This window comes from Microcaecilia unicolor, chromosome 1, assembly GCF_901765095.1.
Source record: "Microcaecilia unicolor chromosome 1, aMicUni1.1, whole genome shotgun sequence".
NCBI classification, from domain to species: domain Eukaryota; kingdom Metazoa; phylum Chordata; class Amphibia; order Gymnophiona; family Siphonopidae; genus Microcaecilia; species Microcaecilia unicolor.
Window position 1 is genome coordinate 415,883,484 of NC_044031.1, and position 19,617 is coordinate 415,903,100.

Below are 19,617 nucleotides of genomic sequence, written 5' to 3' on the forward strand. Positions count from 1 at the left end.
AGCAGCTCGCTCTGATGTGGTCTGTTTCCTATGCGGGGCTCTTTGGCTTCGGCCTCCTCTGCTGCAGCCGTGCCTGGCGTGGCATTTGAATGTGGTACTGCGAGCCCTCCAGGCCCCACCGTTTGGAGCCGTTGAATAAGGTTTCTGAGAAGGATCTAACACTTAAGACAGTGGTTTTGGTGGCCATTGCTTCGGCTAGGAGGATTTCTGAAATTCAGGATTTGTCTTCCAGAGATCCTTCTTCGGCTAGGAGAATTTCTGAAATTCAGGATTTGTCTTCCAGAGATCCTTTTTGCAGTTTTCTGAAGCAGGGTTGTCGATCCGGATGGTGCCATCGTTTCTACCTAAAGTGGTTTCGTCTTTCCATGTCAATCAGGCGGTTTATCTTCCGTCTTTTCGAAGAGAGGATTATCCGAGGGAGTTTGCCTCGCTACGTTTCCTGAACGTGTGGAGAGCCTTGTTTCGGTACTTGCAGATCGCTAACGAGTTTCGACGCTCTGATCATCTCTTTGTGCTCTTGTCGGGATCGAAAAGAGGTGAGGTGGCTTCTAAGGCTTCCGTTGCTCGCTGGATTAGAGAAGCCATTGGAGCGGCGTATCTGCTACAAGGGCGGGCGTCTCCAGTGACCCTGAAGACGCATTCTACTCGGGCACAGGCAGCTTCTTGGACGGAGGCGGAGGCTTTATCTCTGGAATAGATTTATCGGGTGGCTACTTGGGTGTCCCGTCATACTTTTGCGAAGCATTATAGGCTAGACGTGTCTACTCGGGAGGATGCGAGTTTTGGGGCAGGAGTGTTGGCGCGGGAAGCGTCGGCTTCCCACCCTACTTAAGGAATGCTTTGGTACATCCACTAGTTCCTGGATTCATCTGCTGCAATTGACAAGGAAGGTAAAATTATGTCTTACCTGATAATTTTCTTTCCTTTACCGCAGCAGATGAATCCAGGATCCCTCCCTAGTTCAGCCGACGGTTTTTTCATTTTCTGTGCAGTGTGGCTATTTTTTCCTTCCGGTTTCTCTTTTGCAGAGTTCAGACATGTGTGGGAACATAGAAAGGATTCCGATTTCTGGATCAAGTTGCAGTTATTTCGAAGTTCTTATTTGGTTCTCTGTTTTTCATAGTGAGGATGGTTTCTGGTTGTTATTGGTTTCATATTTTTGGCCTTGGCAAATGCTTACGAATGACATACTAACTGAGGAAAGAGCTGGCCATCTGGCATCCACTGCCTTTAGTTTGTTTATCTCTATCTCCACCTGCTGGTAGGCGGACTTAACCCACTAGTTCCTGGATTCATCTGCTGCGTTAAAGGAAAGAAAATTATCAGGTAAAACATAATTTTACCTTTGCCATCTGAATCCTGGTGTTCAGATTGAATGCCTGGTGTGCAGACTTTCCAACCATTTTGGCTTTTCTGCAGGAACAACTAGATCTTGGATTGGCCTGATTCTCTCAAGGTTCCGGTTGTGGCATTGGTCTGTAAAGGGTATTTCTCTGGCCCCATGTGGATGATGGCCCTGATAGTTGCTGGAGAAGAATACACGAGATATTCAATTATTTGTCGCTGGTTGTTTACGTTGTAGACGGATTTGAGTGTGTAAGCTGTTGGAAGTATTTCAATAGGATGGGCGGTTATCATGCATCAGTAAACAAGCTGTAGAATCTCCTGCTTCTGTTTGGCCAGCGACAAATAATTGAATAGTAACATATAGCAACATAGTAGATGACAGCAGAAAAAGACCTGCACGGTCCATCTAGTCTGCCCAACAAGATGAACTCATGTGTATACCTTACCTTGATTTGTACCTGTCTTTTTCAGGGCACAGACCGTATCAGTCTGCCTAGCAGTATCTTCGCCTCCCAACCACCAACCCCTCTTCCCCCCACCGGCTCCGCCACCCAATTTCGGCTAAGCTTCTGAGGATCCATTCCTTCTGTACAGGATTCCTTTATGTATATCCCACGCATGTTTGAATTCTGTTACTGTTTTCATCTCCACCACCTCCCGCGGGAGGGCATTCCAAGCATCCACCACTCTCTCTGTGAAAAAAATACTTCCTGACATCTTTTTTGAGTCTGCCCCCCTTCAGTCTCATTTCATGTCCTCTCGTTCTACCGCCTTCCCATCTACGGAAAAGATTTGTTTGCGGATTAATACCTTTAAATATTTGAACGTCTGTATCATATCACCCCTGTTCCTCCTTTCCTCCAGGGTATACATGTTCAGGTCAGCAATACGTCTTGGAACGCAAATCCCATACCATTCTCATAGCTTTTCTTTGCACCGCTTCAATTTTTTTTACATTCTTAGCAAGGTACGGCCTCCAAAACTGAACACAATACTCCAGGTGGGGCCTCACCAACGACTTGTACAGGGGCATCAACACTTCCTTTCTTCTGCTGATCACACCTCTCTCTATACAGCCTAGCAACCTTCTCAGTACGGCCACCGCCTTGTCACATTGTTTCGTCGCCTTCAGATCCTCGGATACTATCACCCCAAGATCCATCTCCCCCTCAGTACCTATCAGACTCTCACCGCCTAACACATAAGTCTCTTGTGGGTTTTTACTCCCTAGGTGCATCACTTTGCATTTCTTCGCATTGAATTTTAACTGCCAAACCTTAGACCATTCTTCTAGCTTCTGCAGATCTTTTTTTTCATGTTTTCCACTCCCTCCCGGGTGTCCACTCTGTTACAAATCTTAGTATCATCCGCAAAAAGGCAAACTTTACCTTCTAACACTTCGGCATTGTCACTCACAAATATATTGAACAGAATCGGCCCCAGCACCGATCCCTGAGGCACTCCACTACTCACCTTACCCTCCTCCGAGCGAACTCCATTTACCACCACCCTCTGTCGTCTGTCTGTCAACCAGTTCCTAATCCAGTTCACCACTTCGGGACCTATCTTCAGCCATCGAGTTTATTTAAGAGCCTCCTGTGGGGGACCGTGTCAAAAGCTTTGCTAAAATCTAAGTAGATTACGTCTATAGCATGTTGATAATTCAATTCTGCAGTTACCCAATCAAAGAATTCAATGAGATTCATTTGGCACGATTGCCCTCTGGTAAAACCATGTTGTCTCGGATCTTGCAACTTATTGGTTTCCAGGACATTCACTATCCTTTCCTTCAGCATCGCTTCCATTACTTTCCCAATAACCGAGGTGAGGCTTACCGGCCTGTAGTTTCCAGCTTCTTCCCTATCGCCACTTTTGTGAAGAGGGACCACATCCGCTGTTCTCCAGTCCCTCGGAATCTCTCCCGTCTCCAAGGATTTATTAAACAAATCTTTAAGAGGACCCCCCAGAACCTCTCTGAGCTCCCTCAATATTCTGGGGTGGATCCCGTCCAGTCCCATGGCTTTGTCCACCTTTAGCTTTCCAAGTTCATACACACTCTCTTTCGTGAATGGTGCTATATCCACTCCATTCTCAAATGTACTTTTGCCAGTCCCTCGTGGTCTTTCTCCAGGATTTTCTTCAGTGAAAACAGAATAAAAGTATCTATTTAGCAAATTGGCTTTTTCTTCATCATTATCTACATAGTGGTTCGCTGTATCTTTTAGTCTCACAATTCCCTTTTTAGTAATTCTCCTTTCACTAATATACCTGAAGAAATATTTGTCGCCCCTCCTTACATTTCTTGCCATTTGTTCTTCCACTTGCGCCTTCGCCAGACATACCTCTCTCTTGGCTTCTTTCAGTTTCATCCGGTATTCCTCCCTGTGTTCCTCTTCTTGAGTTTTTCTATATTTCAGGAACGCCAACTTTTTAGCCTTTATTTTCTCAGCCACTTGCTTGGAGAACCATATCTGTTTCCTTTTTCTCTTGCTTTTATTTAGTCTCCTTACATAAAGGTCTGTGGCCCTATTTATTACTTCTTTCAGCCTGGACCACTGTCCTTCCACTTCTCGTACGTCCTCCCAGCCCATTAGTTCCTTCCTCAGGTATTCCCCCATTTTACTAAAGTCAGCATGCTTGAAATCCAGGACTTTAAGTTTAGAGTGGCCGCCGTCCACTTCAGCCATCATATCAAACCAAACCGTTTGATGGTCACTGCTTCCCAGGTGTGCACCCACTCGGACATTTGACACACTATCCCCATTTGTGAGCACCAGATCCAGTGTCGCTCCCTCCCTCGTGGGTTCCGTCACCATTTGTCTGAGCAGAGCACTTTGGAAAGCATCCACGATGTCTCTGCTTCTTTCCAATTTCGCAGACGGAACCTTCCAATCTACATCCGGCAGATTGACATCTCCCAGCAACAGCACCTCTCTCTTCTTTCCCAACTTTTGAATATTCGCGATCAGGTCTTTATCTAATTTCTATAATTGTGTCGGAGGTCTGTAAACAACACCCACGTGGACAGAGGTTCTATCATCTCTCTTTAGAGGTGATCCATATCGCTTCTTCCTTTCCCCAGATCCCGTCATTTCAGTCGCATCTCATTTCTCACATATAGAGCTACTCCTCCACCTTTACAGCCCTCCCTATCCTTCCTAAATAGATTATAGCCTGGTATGTTTGCATCCCATTCATGAGAACTATTTAGCCACGTCTCTGTGATTGCAACAACATCTAAGTCTGCCTCCAGCATCAGGGCTTGAAGGTCATGAACTTTATTGCTTAGACTACGAGCATTTGTGGCCATCACTTTCCATCTATATTTCCTGGTATGTGTTTCAACATTAGTGATTTGGGGGTGTCTTTTCACTTCGGGTACCTTCATATCTTTTTGTTCCAACTTCATTGCTTTTTCTTCTGCCTCAGTTCTATTTTCAGAAATATCACAGTGCTGTAATGGAATGAAAGAATTCTTTAGGGGCAACACTTGTGCGGGTGGATGTTTCTGTGTCACATGACGAAGTCTGCCTGAGCCCACCGTGAACCATCTATTCTTAGGTGGTTTTATTCTTTGAGGCAGTGGTGAGAAGTTATGATTCTGTGTAGTCCTAGAAGCTGCTTTAAGTGCATCCAATTCTTGCATTACTTTACTGAGCTCCTGTTTTAAACTAGATAGCTGAAGACAGATAGGACAAGCCTTAAGTCTCCAGATGATTGGCCTTGAAACTAAAGCACCACAATTATTGCAGAGAATAAAAGTCATGCTGATTGGTTGAAATGGGTATGAACAGGTGTACTATGTTGGGGTTAACAGTCTGCAAGGCTGCCTGTGTATGATTGAGGAGTAAAGTTAATGAGGTTTGGTTTGTCTATAAATGAGTGGAAAGCCCTGCTGGGGTGGGTGGGATTATAAGTCCCAATGTGTCAGCTAACTGCTGTATCAAGGAAATTCTCTAGATGGGACCAGAAATGGTACAGTCTGATCAAAGAATTTGCAATTGATTTAACTTTCAAATTGCCCTAGAATATAACTTTCCTTTTGGAAAAAAATCTATATATTCCCAATAATTATAGCAGTTTCAGCAATGTAAAATGCAACTTTATAGCCACAGTGCAATGCAGTTTGAACAGCCTATCCTCTCTATCAGAGCTTGGCAGGAAAGGAAAGAAAGAGGGTTCACAGGGCAAATTAATTAAGCAATAAGCATTAAATTAAAGAGAATATCAGGTATCTCACCTATAGCCACAAAGTTGAGAAGTTTGGAATTTAAATAGTCAGAATTTACTTTACTTTGCAGGAGTTTGGTTCAGGTCCAGCACCTGGAATATCTCGTGCATTCTTCTCCAGCGATTGCTCTTGTTAGGCATAAGGCCTAGACTCCTGAGGCAGGCCTGTGGCCGAAACACAGTACTGTGTCGAGTCTACAATAAAGTTTGCTCCTTTATATACCACCACAGTCTCAGCGTCCTGGAGTCATTTGTCCACTTCCCACTTTTTTTTAATCTAATTCCCATTCTATCCCATCTTGAGATACAGTTAGCAGATAGTATATGAAGATGGCAGTACAAGAAAGTCATGGAAATGCAGTATATTTCAATGAGTGAGAATGACAAATCAGTGCAAACTGGAACAGTGATATAGTCTTGATAAGTGGTCTATGTGTGGTAATGATTGGAATCTTGAAAAAGCTAACACCTTTATAATAAATTTGTGTTGGAGAAGAAGGGTGGGTCGGGAGAGCAGACATGCTATGAAAAGAATTATTGTCCAGCATAAAAGATAGAAAGGGAGAACCTTGCCTTTCGAATTTAATGATCATTCAAGAATAATGTTTTCTAATTAAAGAAAATAATTTGCTTTTAATGTTTAAAGACTTTGCCGAAGCTGAAAACCCTTGGCAAAAGTGGCAAAAACAGCCCAGGGACAACAAAGAAATCTGCCAAAAACAAACAAAGTGTGATGCAGTGTGATGAATTGAATACTGAGGAAGATAAGAATCAAAGAAGGCAGGCTTCAAAGAAAAAGGAACAAAAAGAGGTAAAACAATTGTAGCCAATATATATTTTTAATGTACTGAATTTACCCCCTCATACATATTGCAAATTGCTAGCTGGAATCTGATCTTCAGATAGCCATGCTCTCCATGTTACTGTTACTTGTCCTCTTACGGGGTCTCTGTGTCATTTTGTGTAGAATTTGCTGTTTTGGTTTAACATTGTGCTCCTTCCCTCTCAACTACACCCCCTTTTCTCATGTCTTACTCCATACTTTCAGCACTCTCTCTCTCTGCTTGTACCTATACACTGGAATCATAATCAATACTGCTTTTTCCCACATTGAAAAGGCTACTAAATATACTTACTGATTTTATCAATATGGCCTTATAACATTGTAGGACTCTGAGTACATTTTACGCCAGAAGGACTGATATGCCAAGGAAGGATGGATTGTTATCATAACTGTTTTGAAAGTACTATAATGTTCTTCATTAGATGCTTACAAACACGTAGAAGAGAGCAATATAAAGGCCAGACTTGTTCTTGTGTCAGTAAGGGGAAATTTCCCTATAGAAATCTAGAGGGAAATTTGCTTCAAAATTATGTGGGACAAGTCCTGATCCTTACCGTTCTCTTGTCTGTTTGCAACATACTTGCTGGAAAGTAGGAAAGTTGTGTAGACAAACTGATCTCGCATGTTTTATTGTGACATATTCTCTCTTCATGAATATGAGACTTCAAATGGCTGCTGGTCCTTTTTCTCCTCTCTTTTTGTGTTTTTTCCAAGGACAAATAGGCCATTAATTCTCATGGTCCGGAGCTTATAGCAATCTTTACAGAGCTTTGAGGAGGTCGAGACATACTCCACCACACATGCATGAGTGTCTTCCCGCTCACAGCGAGGACGTGGTTACTGCAGTTCTTTTTGTACCGCGGTGAAGAGAGGGTATTTTTTTCGGTGTTGTCTCTTCACAGGTCTGGTCTGGAAGAGCTTTTTGTGCCTTTCAGTGTTCTTTCTTGTGAGCATTTTTGGTGTGCTCATATTTGGGTCCCTCTTCCCTTAAATTTTTATATTTATTTTTGTCCAATTTTTAAGTTTTCTTTGTTTTCTGCATCACTGAGCCATGTTTAGGCCTTGACCTTGACTTCAGCTGGGTTTATCCCTTTCTTTTTCCTGGTGCCTTGCCCCTTTTTTCGGCACCAGTGCTTCGTTTGATTTGGCTGCAGACGTTTTTCTGCCCATGTCCACTCAAGTTCCCAGTTGCTTCAGGCGCTGTATCCGGTGCAGTTGGACAGTCTCTGGTAAGGACACCCATACTTGATGTCTTCAGCAAATAGGGCCCGACCGTAACCCTGCTAACTGTGTCCTCTGTCATCAGATGCAGACGCGGACCTAGGTTGCCTGAAAGGGTCAATATGAGAAGATTTTTTGGGCTGTCCAATTCCTCTGCATCAGTTCACATGGCTGCTACTGGACCTTGTGACACTGGGAGCAATAGTGCATGAGTGGGTCTCCATATGCCTCAATGCCGATTGCTGTGCAGGACCCCCTTGGTCGTCCAGCATCGGACACGACCCTGAGGTGACATGAGGATTCGACATCCTCGTCAGTACCGAGGAGTCTAGATGTGGAGCATTTGGCAAAGGCCAAGAAGCATCAGTCGTCCTCGACGCACGGTGCCGGGACGCCGAGGGATTTGGTACCCGAAAAGCATTTGTGCCAGGAGGAGCCAACTCCTTGATGCCTCTCTCGAGGACATAGCTCCTCAAGGGCAAGGCAAGCCCAGTCTCAACCTGTTTATGAGGAATTGCAGACTGATACCAATGAGAATCATTCGTGAGACAGGAAGATCCAAGGTACTTTTCAGGGGATTAGTCCTATGGCATTCCCTCTGAACCCTCCCCTTTGCTAAAAAGGAGAAAATCTCCACCGGAGAGCCTTTCATTCTCATCTTTTGTGAAGGAAATGGCTGAGGCTATTCCATTTCATTTGGAAGTGGAGAATGAGCCCAGGGACTACGTGTCCCCTCCTAGGGGGAGGCTGTGACTGTCCCTCTCCACAAGGTACTCAAGGAAGTCCTTGATATGAACTGGGAGTCCCCTCCCTGACATGCCTAAGAAGATCGACACAGTGTATCAGATCCACAGCAAGTCTAGTTTTGATAGACCCCAGTTGCGTCCAATTCCATGGTGGTGGAATCCAGGCGTTCTAGAGACTATGCCTCGGCGACCCCAGGCAGAGAAGCTAGGACCTTGAACTCTTTTGGGAGGAAGATGTTCCAGGCCTCAATGCTCGTGTCCCATATACAATTGTACCAGCTCTTTAAGTGTGTACTTGTGGTACTCAGTGTGCAAGCTGTTGGACTTGACGGACTCTCCCACCAGAGCAGGCCGAGTCAGTACGCCAGTTTGCTAAGCAGCAGAAGGTGTATCATAAGTTCTTGGCCAGGGGCGCCTATGACACCTTTGACGTGGCATCCAGGATCTCTGCTCAAAGTCTAGCAATGCGCAGACTCTCATGGCTGCGTGTTTCTGACATGGAACAGTAGATTCAGCAGAGGTTGGTGAATGCCTCATGCCTGGGGAATTAACCTTTTGGAGAGGAAGTTGAGGAGGTCACTGACCAAATTTTTAAAAAACACACACACATACTTCTTCTTTCTCCTACCAGGCACCTTCTGGGACGGTGCTCAGGAGTCCATGTGGATTACTATTCGGGTGCTAGAGCTACTAGGATTTGTTAAAAACTACCCCCAAGTCCAGTCTTCACCCTGCTCAACAAATGGAATTCATTGGAGCCTTCCCTGATACATGGCATGTTCGAGCTTTTCTCCCGGGACCAAGAGTGGACACTTGTCGCTCTGGCTTCTCAGGTTTGAGCCTCGCAGCGGGTCACAGCTCGGCAGATGTTGAGGTTGTTGGACCCACATGGCTTCCACAGTTTGTGACACCTATGACACGCCTTCACATGAGATCCGCCTAATGGACCCCAGCCTCCCAGTGGTGTCAGGCTACGGGAGATTCAGTTTCTCTTGGATTACCATTCCAAATTCCTCAGCCTCAAAAGGTTCTTACGACGGATGCGTCTCTTCTAGGTTGGGGAGCTCATGTAGATGGGCTCCACACTCAAGGAGCCTAGTCCCTCTAGGAAACAGGTCTTCAGGTCAATCTTCTGGAGATCTGGGTGATCTGGTGCGCTCTAAAGGCTTTCAGAGATTGGTTGTCTAACCAAATTGTGCTCATTCATACAGACAAATCAGGTTACAGTGTATTACACCAACAAGCAGGAGGCCATCCGAATGTGGTGCTGGGCTCGTTAGCATGGCATGTTCCTTCGGCCACTTATCTGGCAGTCAAAAACAACACCATAAATATTAGAGAATATATTTCACAATAAAATGATATTTTCTATCCAACCTTCTTTCTATGTTATCAAAATCTGTATCAAACTTCTTCCCATTTCTTTACATTTAAAACCCCTGGTATTGTAAAGTATCACAAACATTTTCTGGGCTATTATTGATGAAAGTAAAAAATGTTATTCTCGCTTGATTGCGCAGATTAATGTTATTGTCAAAATCTCACTTAACTTTCTTAAAATGCTCTTCAGCAATCTTTCCTTTGTAAATCTCAAGTCCATCATCAAACTCCTCTGCTCACAAAGAGTGTACTTTGCCCAGGGAAACCTTTATTTATCCCTTTGTGCTCAATCTAAACATGCTCGATTCATCAGTCAAATGAGTGAGAAATCCATCAAGTAACGTTCAATCAGTAACTCAGATATTGAATCTACAGCTTGAGAAATCCATGGAATAATGTAAAAACAGTAACTCTGATATTCAGTTTGCAGCTCAACACAGTGCTGTGTTTCAGTTTACAGCGTCATTAGGAGGTGGATATCATGCCACAATGTTGCATTTTTCAGCAGATCACAAGCTGGATATCTATACAAAACGAAACTAAATGAACACCTGCCGCAACATTATTTACATCACAAACATTTTAAATCTAATAATTCTTATTTTAATCATACCTCAAATCGTTACATCGTACTTTTAAGCAGGTACTGCTTCGGGAACTCTCCCGCTTCTGAATGAAAGACACCGACACATGCGCGGTTATATCAACCATAATGCATGCGCCCTGCATTATAATTCATGACGTTCGATATCTCTTTTTAGGCCCAACAGGTGGACAGTTTGCCAGGAGTAAGTTATTCTCTGTTCACACATTAATAAACATCCTATATAATAATTTCCACCTCCAGCGTTCTGAAGCTGACTCCCATGGCACTAAAGGGTACGTAGGCGGTTCCTGGGGGAGTTCCTTTTCTCTCAGCTGTGGTCCCGCCCTCATTTCCTGTTTCCGCACGGGCGGGACCACAGCTGAGAAAGAGAGAGAAGGGCCGAGCCTGCACGCGTTTTACCGCTGTTGCCCGCCGCCGTAACCCAGACTTGGTAAGTGAAGGTGACTTTTAAAAATCGGAGGGAGGGGGAACTTGCCGGTTGGGGGGAGGTAATATGCTTTTCACCAAAGGTGGCCTCTCATAACCTCTGACCGGTGGGTTCTTCAAATAATCCGGTTAGGATATTCCCTCAGTCTGGAATCCAAATATCCAAATTGTCCACCGAGAGCTCATTCGTACAGCTTCCAACATGTGCAGGTACTTGCAGAGGAACTCTCAGCCCTTCTAAAGGCCCATGCGGTCGAACCTGTTCCACCAGGGGAAGAAGGGCGGGGATTCTATTCCAGGTTCTTCCTTGTGCAAAATAAAACAGGGGGGATGCGTCCCATCTAGACCTAAGGGCCCTGAACAAATTCCTAGTTTGAGAAAAGTTCAGGATGGTTTCGCTGGGCACCCTTCTTCCCATGATTCAGGAAAACGTTTGGCTATGCTCTCTGGACTTGAAGGATGCTTACACACACATTCCAATACTTCCAGCTCACAGGAAATATCTTTGATTTTGGCTGGAAACGCAGCACTTTCAGTACCGCGCACTGCCATTTGGCCTAGCATCAGCTCCCAGAATTTTCAGAAAATGCCCAGCAGTAGTCGCAGCGTCGCTACACAGACTGGGAGTGCATATGTTCCCTTACCTCAACGATTGGCTAGTGAAAAGCTCCTCGGAGGACAGTGCTTGGGAGTCTATGCAGATGACTGTTTAGGTGCTGGAACTACTGGGGTTTGAAATAAATTACATCAAGTCCCATCTCACTCCTGTTCAGAAATTGGAGTTCATTGGAGCACTGCTGGACATGAGGGCGGTTCGCGCCTATCTTCCTGAGGCACGGACAGACAATCTTCTGTCCCTAGTGTCCACGGTTCGAGTGTCTCAGCAAGTCACAGCTCGGCAGATGTTGAGATTCTTGGGGCACCTGGCCTCCACAGTCCATGTTACACCCTTGTCACATCTGCATATGAGATCTGCTCACTGGACCCTAGTTTCTCTGTGGTATCAACTGCGGGGAATCTAGAGGATGTAATCTATCTGTCCACCGACTTTTGGAACTCTCTTCAGTGGTGGACAATCCGACCCAGTTTGACCATGGAACGACCATTCCAAATTCCTCAGCCGCAGAAAGTGCTGACGACGGATGCATCCCTCCTGGGTTGAGGAGCTCATGTACTACTACTAGTACTACTACTGTTTAGCATTTCTATAGCGCTACAAAGCGTACGCAGCGCTGCACAAACATAGAAGAAGAAAGACAGTCCCTAGATGGGCTTCACACTCAGGGAGCCTGGTCCTCCCAGGAAACGGGTCTTCAGATCAACCTCCTGAAGCTACGAGCGATCTGGAATGCTCTGAGGACTTTCAGAGATTGGCTGTCCAACCAAGTTATCTTAATTCAAACAGACAATCAGGTTGCGATGTACTACAGCAACAAGCAGGGGGGCACCAGATTTCGCCCTCTGTGTCAAGAAGCCATCCAGGTGTGGCTTTGGGTGCACCATCATAGCATGTTTTCTCCAAGCCATTTATCTGGCAGGCGTAAAATGGAGGAGGTTTGCCGTTTGGTGTGCCAGCAAGGCCATAGATCCCCTTTCCTGTCCTACATAGACCCTGCTTAAATACCTTGTACGCTTATCAGAGTCTGGTCTGAAGACCAGCTCTGTAAGGGTTCACCTTAGCGCAAGTAGTGCTTATCATCAACGTGTATGAAGTAAGCCTATCTCTGGATAGACTTCAGTTGTTCATTTCATGGAGGTTTGCTTTTATCAAAGCCCCCTATCAAACCTCCACCATTATCATGGGATCTCAGCATTGTTCTCACCCAGCTGATGAAAGCTTCTTTTGAGCCACTGAATTCCTGCCATCTGAAGTACTTGGCCTGGAAGGTCGTTTTCTTGGTGGCTGTTAACTTCAGCTCGTAGGGTCAGTGAGCTTCACGCCTTTGTAATAAATGTACCTTATAGTAAGTTTCATCACAACAGATTAGTCTTATGCACACACCCTAAGTTCCTGCCGAAGGTGGTGTCAGAGTTCTATCCGAACCAGTCGATTGTCTTACGAACATTCTTTCCCTGACCTCATGCCCATCCTGGCGAAAGCAGCTTGTACACCTTGGACTACAAGAGAGCGTTGGCCTTTTACATGGAGTGGATTTAAAAGCCCTGCAGTCTACCCAGCTTTTTGTTTCCTTTGATCCCAACAGGATGGGGGTTGCCATCGAGAAATGCACCATAACCAATTGTCATGTCTGTGGTTGTGACCCCTCTCAGGCTTACCTTATTTCTGGCGGTCAGCTTCTAAGCTGGCTTCTGTCTGGTCTTTCTGTGTTAGTTCTGGCTCTGTCTCTGTGTGCTGGCTGCTTCCAGCATGGCTCTGATTACTCCACTATACTGTCTGTGCTGTTTCCCGTTCCAGATTTCAGCCCAGTCCGGATCTTCCGGCCTGCCAGACTTGCTTGTCTTGTTTGAGCCTGCACAGCACCCGTAGCTGCCTGCTGATTGCTGCAGCTGAATCTCAGCTGCTGCTGGGCTTATTAGCCATTTGGAAACTCTCTGCTTTGCCTTTGCATCGCCTAAGGCCCTGGTTTGTTGGTGCTTGCTGCACTTCTGCCTAGTCCAGTTTATAGTATGTATTCTTGCCTGATTCTAGTTTAGTCTTTGTGTAGCTTCTTGTACTGTATTGCTTGTTTCCCAGTCTTGTTTCTTGTTTGTATGTCTTTGTCTAGTTTTGGGTTGTCTGTGTTTCTTGTTCAGTGGCTGCCTGGCATCTTTCATTTCTGTCTCTTATCTGTCAGTGTTTTTTTTTCCCCTGTTTCAGTGGCTGCTTGCAGCTTTCAGTTCTGTCCCTTGTCTGTCTGAGAGTCCTAGTCTAGTATTCTGCCTAGCCTCCCTGTGTGTTCTAGTCCCTGTGTGTATCCTGCTGGTATCCAGTTCCGGCCCTGTCTTGTAAGTCCTGCCAGCCACCTGCACTCAGGGGCTCAACTCCTGAAGAACGGTGGTCAAGTGCAGGTGAAGTCTAGCTGGCCCTGTCAGAGTTCTGCGTTATCCCTGTGTGGGGTGGTTTTGCCTGCCACTGCCGCTCCTCGGCAGTGGCCCAAGGGCTCACAATCCTAGTTCCTGCTTTTCGAAAATGTGACAGAATGCAAAGGCCATGAGCTCGGCAAGATCATCCTACCTGCTGGGCCTCCAGCCTAGAACTTCTGCTCCTGCTTCCCATGTGAAGGTCGGTTCCAGCTGCATTAGGGTTTTTGATCCGTTCATGACACTGTATAAGTATTGTGCAACACTCTTGTCTGATCCAGCTTTGAAGAGACTCCCTGAAGCGGCAGCAGAGAGAAAGCGTGTCTGGGAGCTTATGATCGCGGAAAACCCAGTGTCTGCTATTGACCCTTCTACCCCGATCTGCGAATACCGCCGCCTACTTGTCTCCTGTCCAGCCCTGCGGAATACACCAGAGGCCGCCGCTGAAAGAAAGCGTCTTGAGAATCCCAAGCTCCAGGCTTACCTGCAGTCCAGCCCGAGGGGCACTTCTAGCCTAGCTGCTGAGTCCAGTCTGAGGGACATTTCCCGCCGAATTGCTTCTAATTCCAGTGTCCGAGTGGCACTTCGAACCGAGCCTCCGATTCCAGTGCGAGTGACGCTTCCAGTCAAGCCTCTGAGTCCAGTTCGAGTGGTGCTTCTAACTGAGCCTTCGATTCCTGTTCAAGTGGCACTTCTAGCCGAGCTTTTGCCGAGTTCCAGTGCCAGCCAAGATGATGCTGAGCCCACTCCGAGCTTGAGTTCCAGCCAAGATGATGCTGAGTCCACTCCGAGTTAGAGTTCCGTCCAAGATGCTGAGTCCGGCTCGAGTTGCAGTTCCAGCCAAGATGCTGAGTTCGGATCAAGTTGCAGTTTCAGCCAGGAGGCTGAGTCCCAGCCGAGTTCCAGCTGCGGCCAAGATGCCGAGTTCCAGCTGCGGCCAAGATGCCGAGATCCAGCTCCGGCCAAGATGCTGAGTCCCAGCCGAGATCCAGCTCCGGCCAAGATGCTGAGTCCCAGCCGAGATCCAGCTCCGGCCAAGATGCTGAGTCCCAGCCGTGTTCCAGCTCCGGCCCAGCTATCCCGGTCATGTTTTGAAGCTCCTCTGCAGGTTTCACCATTGTTACCCATGGAAACCTGAGTGCTTCCGTGGGGACACGGGAGCCTTGAGGGGGCACGGGAGCCTTGAGGGGGAGGTACTGTCATGTCTGTGGTCGTGACCCCTCTCAGACTTACCTTATTTCTGGATGCTGCTTTTAAGCTGGCTTCTATCTGGTCTTTCTGTGTTAGTTCTAGCTCTGTCTCTGTGTGCTGGCTGCTTCCAGCATGGCTCTGATTACTCCACTATACTGTCTGTGTGCTGTTTCCCGTTCCAGATTTCAGCCCAGTCCAGTCCGGATCTTCCGGCCTGCCAAACTTGCTTGTCTTGTTTGAGCCTGCACAGCACCCATAGCTGCCTGGTGATTGCTTGTCACGTTTTCAAAGCTGGAAACTGGGTTTGTGGGCCCTTGGGCCACTGCTGAGGAGCGGCAGTGGCAGGCAAAACCACCCTCAAACCATAGGCAAGGCAGAAGTCTGATAAAGAGCTAGGCTTCACCTGCCCATGGCCACCTTTCACCAGGAGTTGAGCCCCTGGCTGCTGGTGGCCGGCAGGACTTATAGGACAGGGCAGGACTGGATACCAGCTAGGCAGCACAGGGACTGAGGGTCAGAGGGAAAAGGAATAAACATGGGCAGCAAAGCAGGAAACTGGGCTAGGACTCACAGAATAGACAACACAACACAAGGCAGGGAATGGACAAGCTAGGGGACAGAAACTGGAAGCTGCAAGCAGCCACAAAAGCAGGAAACAAACACTGACAAACAAGGGAAAGAACTAAAAGCTGCAAGCAGTCACTGAAGACAGACAACACAGAAACCTAAGCACTACACAAAGAACTACAAACAAGGAGCAAGACTAAGAACCAAGCAAACCCTAAACTAAACATAGACTAACTAGAAACAGGCAAGAACTTCAGGCAAGAAACTAGAACAAGGAAACAAACTTAGGCTGAAGTGCAACAAGCACCAACATACCAGGGCCTTAGATGATGCAAAGGCAGAGAGTCTCCAAATGGCTAATAAGCCCAGCAGCAACTGAGGCTCCGCTGCAGCAATCACCAGGCCACTACAGGAGCTGTGCAGGGTCAAACAAGACAGACAAATCCAGCAGCCTGGAAGATCCGGACTGGACTGGGCTAGTCTGGAACGGGTGATAGTCCATAGCAGCCACCGGTTCTGTCCACCAGAGGGCGAGGTGAGCACAGACGTATTATTGCTGCAGTTGAATCTCAGCTGCTGCTGGGCTTATTAGCCATTTGGAAACTCTTTGCTTTGGCTTTGCATCGCCTAAGGCCCAGGTTTGTTGGTGCTTGCTGCACTTCTGCCTAGTCCAGTTTCTAGTCTGTATTCTTGCCTGATTCTAGTTTAGTCTTTGTGTAGCTTCTTGTACTGTATTGCTTGTTTCCCAGTCTTGTTTGTTTGAATGTCTTTGTCTAGTTCTGGGTTGTCTGTGTTTCTTGTTCAGTGGCTGCCTGGCATCTTTCATTTCTGTCTCTTATCTGTCAGTGTTTTTTTTCCCTGTTTCAGTGGCTGCTTGCAGCTTTCAGTTCTGTCCCTTGTCTGTCTGAGAGTCCTAGTTTAGTATTCTGCCTAGCCTCCCTGTGTGTTCTAGTCCCTGTGTGTATCCTGCTGGTATCCAGTTCCGGTCCTGTCCAGTAAGTCCTGCCGGCCACCTGCACTCAGGGGCTCAACTCCTGAGGAACGGTGGTCAAGTGCAGGTGAAGTCTAGCTGGCCCTGTCAGAGTTCTGCGTTATCCCTGTGTGGGGTGGTTTTGCCTGCCACTGCCGTTCCTCGGCAGTAGCCCAAGGGCTCACAATCCTAGTTCCTGCTTTTGGAAAACCTGACACCAATTGGCTAGCAGATTGCATTTCTTTCGCTTATGCCCAGGCTGAGCAAACTTTGGAGGATCATGTCATGGCTCATAATGTTAGAGCCATGGCTGCGTCGGTAGCCCACTTGAGGTCAGCCTCCATTGAAAAGATTTGCAGGTCTGCGACATGGTCTTTAGTCCACACATTTACATCTCACTACTGCCTTGACAGTCGGTTTGGTCAGTCATGTTGCAGAATCTGTTTGGGGTCTAGAATCCAACTTCACCCTCTAGGCCCATTTTATTCTGTTCCAGGCTGCACTCTCATTCAGATTGGTTATAGTTTCAGGTTACTACTACTACTACTTAACATTTATATAGCGCTAAGGTTACGCAGCGCTGTACAATTTAACAAAGAAGGACTGTCCCTGCTCAAAGGAGCTTACAATCTAAAGGACAACATGTGCAGACAGTCAAATTGGGGCAGTCTAGATTTCCTGGATAGAGGTGCCGAAGGTGACATTGAAGAGATGGGCTTAATCTGTGTTATATCTTCGCCATTGCAAGATCCAGTTTACCAGTGTTTGTTTGTTTTGGGTGAGTCTGAATGCTAGGGATTCCCCACTTTTTGAGAAGAAGCAAGGCTGCTTGTCCTCGGAGAAAGCAAAAATACTTACTTGAAGCAGGTATTCTCCGAGGACAGCAGGCTGCTTATTCTGACGATACCACCCACCTCCCCTTGGAATTGTCTATTTGCGTATTTTTATTTTTTGCTTTTGTATTAAACTAACGCAGGCGCATTCGCGTGGCAGACGGGAAGGCACTCTCGCATGCACGCTGGAGTGCGCCTCGTGCTTCTTAAAGTTCTAATTTTTTCTATGGTATATTTGCCAGACCGGTCGACGCGGATCGGCATCTACCCACTTGTGAGAATTAAGAAGTCTGCTGTCCTCGGAGAATACCTACTACAGATAAGTATCTTCGCTTTTTCAACAGTGGACTGTATAAGAAATCTGTGTGTATAAGCTGCATGATGACTATCTTTTTTGTAGCATGATTAATATTCTTAAAATCTGTGAACCTCTTCTGTGACTTCATATCCATCAAATTGCTGTGTAGCTCTTCAAATCTAGCTAATTAGGTATAAAATAAAATAAAAAATTTGCAAATCCTATGGTCAGGTAGGCTGTTCTTTGGATGACCCTGTACTAAGCTTTCTTTTCAAATAGGGAAAACAGCCTTAATAAATCAGGCCCTAAAGGGCTTCAACAGACATTTGGAGGGGGTTCCCCTCAACCCAGAAGGGATGATGAAAGAGGTCTTAGCTGCTGGTTTCTTGGTTCTTGAAATAAAATAATTACCTTGGTAGATGTCTTTTATATTGCCACAATATTGTTTTGTAGGCAAACTTTGCAGATTAAGGAACTGGCTTGGATATAGGGCATGTTGTTATTTTGCAGAACAGTAGCATATATAACAAAACTGGTGTCTGTACACTGTAATGTTCTTATCCACTACAATTCTTTCTACAGCCAACCAAGAAGACTACAAAAAAAGAAACGTCTAAACAAAGAGCTAATCCAAAAAGCAAAACAGCTGTTAAGTCTGCTAATATCAAGAAAGCTGACAGTAGCACACCTAAAAAGAATCAGAACAATGCAAAACGGGGTAAGGATAAAATTTTGTAGCCTTGGTTGCAACTGTTTGTAATTCAGTATATGCTGTCTTAGTTTGAAAGTCACATACTCCCCTGTTTACTAAGCTGAGCTAGCGGCTGCCATGTGTTAAATTCCTGACACAGCCCATTCATTTTGGGCCCTTTAAAAAAAAAAAGAAAAAGAAAAAGTGAGCTAACATCATAAGTCATATAGCAACACTGCAATGTGGGAGATCAGGTTCAGGTCTCACAACTCAGAATTTGTTGGATCTAGACAGGAAGATAGATGCTGAAGATACATATTGGAGGTGTTCTTATAGACAGGTGGGCTGACAAGTCATCTAAACCTTTTAGACATTCTATCTAGGTAGTAGGACTCAAAGATGGCATGGGGAGAAAGATTGCCTTGTTAAATGTCCTCTGAGAAAATAGGGGGCCAACTGGAATGAGGCCATGATTGCGTTGGTAGTAGAGAGTTGCGTGGGGTCAGAAATTTCACCCGTCCTTGCCCTTCCCTGCTGGAATCCAACCCATCCCCACAAGTAATCTCTTCCATCCCTGCCCAGCCCTTGTATTAAAATAACCTGACCTGTGGTAAAATAACCCAACCTATGCCATTGTTCTGGAAGAACTTTGCTCTGTATATTATTTGAATTATTGTAAATTGCTGAGATCTGCTAGTTAGCCATGGTGGAACAGTAAATCTAATTAACTTTAACTATAAAGAAGCATCAGCATTGCACGAGCCCTGTAAACACAGGCCTGCACTGAAGCACCGCATCTTCCCACCTTCCTCTGACAAAGTCTGCCTTGGAAAATGGTGGGACAAAGTGGTACCTCATCACCTCCTGTAGGCATGCCTCCCAATTTTGACACCAATTAAAGTGGTGCATGAGAGGCCAGTAGCATCCATTCTTCTCAATACTCCACGACTCCCAGTCAGGATTTCGGTCTAACCACAGTACTGAAACAGTACTAGTTACTCTCATTACCAAATTCAAACAAATCAATTGCAACTGGAAATAACATATTACCTCTACAATTTGACGTCAAGCGCTTTTGACATGGTTGATCATGGAATACTACTACATATCCTTGAGAACTTCGGAATTGGAGGTAACGTTCTCAATTGGTTCAAGGGATTCCTAACCACACGATCATACCAAGTGACATCTAACTCGATTACTTCAGCCACATGGATATCTGAATGCGGAGTCCCACAGGGATCC

At 45.9% G+C, this 19,617-nt stretch overlaps 1 protein-coding gene across 2 annotated transcripts in view; it reads left to right on the top strand.

Annotated features, from left to right (window-relative positions):
* DEK (DEK proto-oncogene) overlaps window positions 1-19,617 on the top strand; it is a 166,893-nt gene that overhangs the window by 100,161 nt on the left and 47,115 nt on the right. For both annotated transcript variants that reach the window (XM_030211616.1, XM_030211608.1), the window contains exons 7-8: window positions 6,224-6,388; window positions 18,264-18,399. In XM_030211616.1, the coding sequence (XP_030067476.1) occupies window positions 6,224-6,388; window positions 18,264-18,399 (301 nt within the window). The remainder of the gene's footprint in view (window positions 1-6,223; window positions 6,389-18,263; window positions 18,400-19,617) is intronic.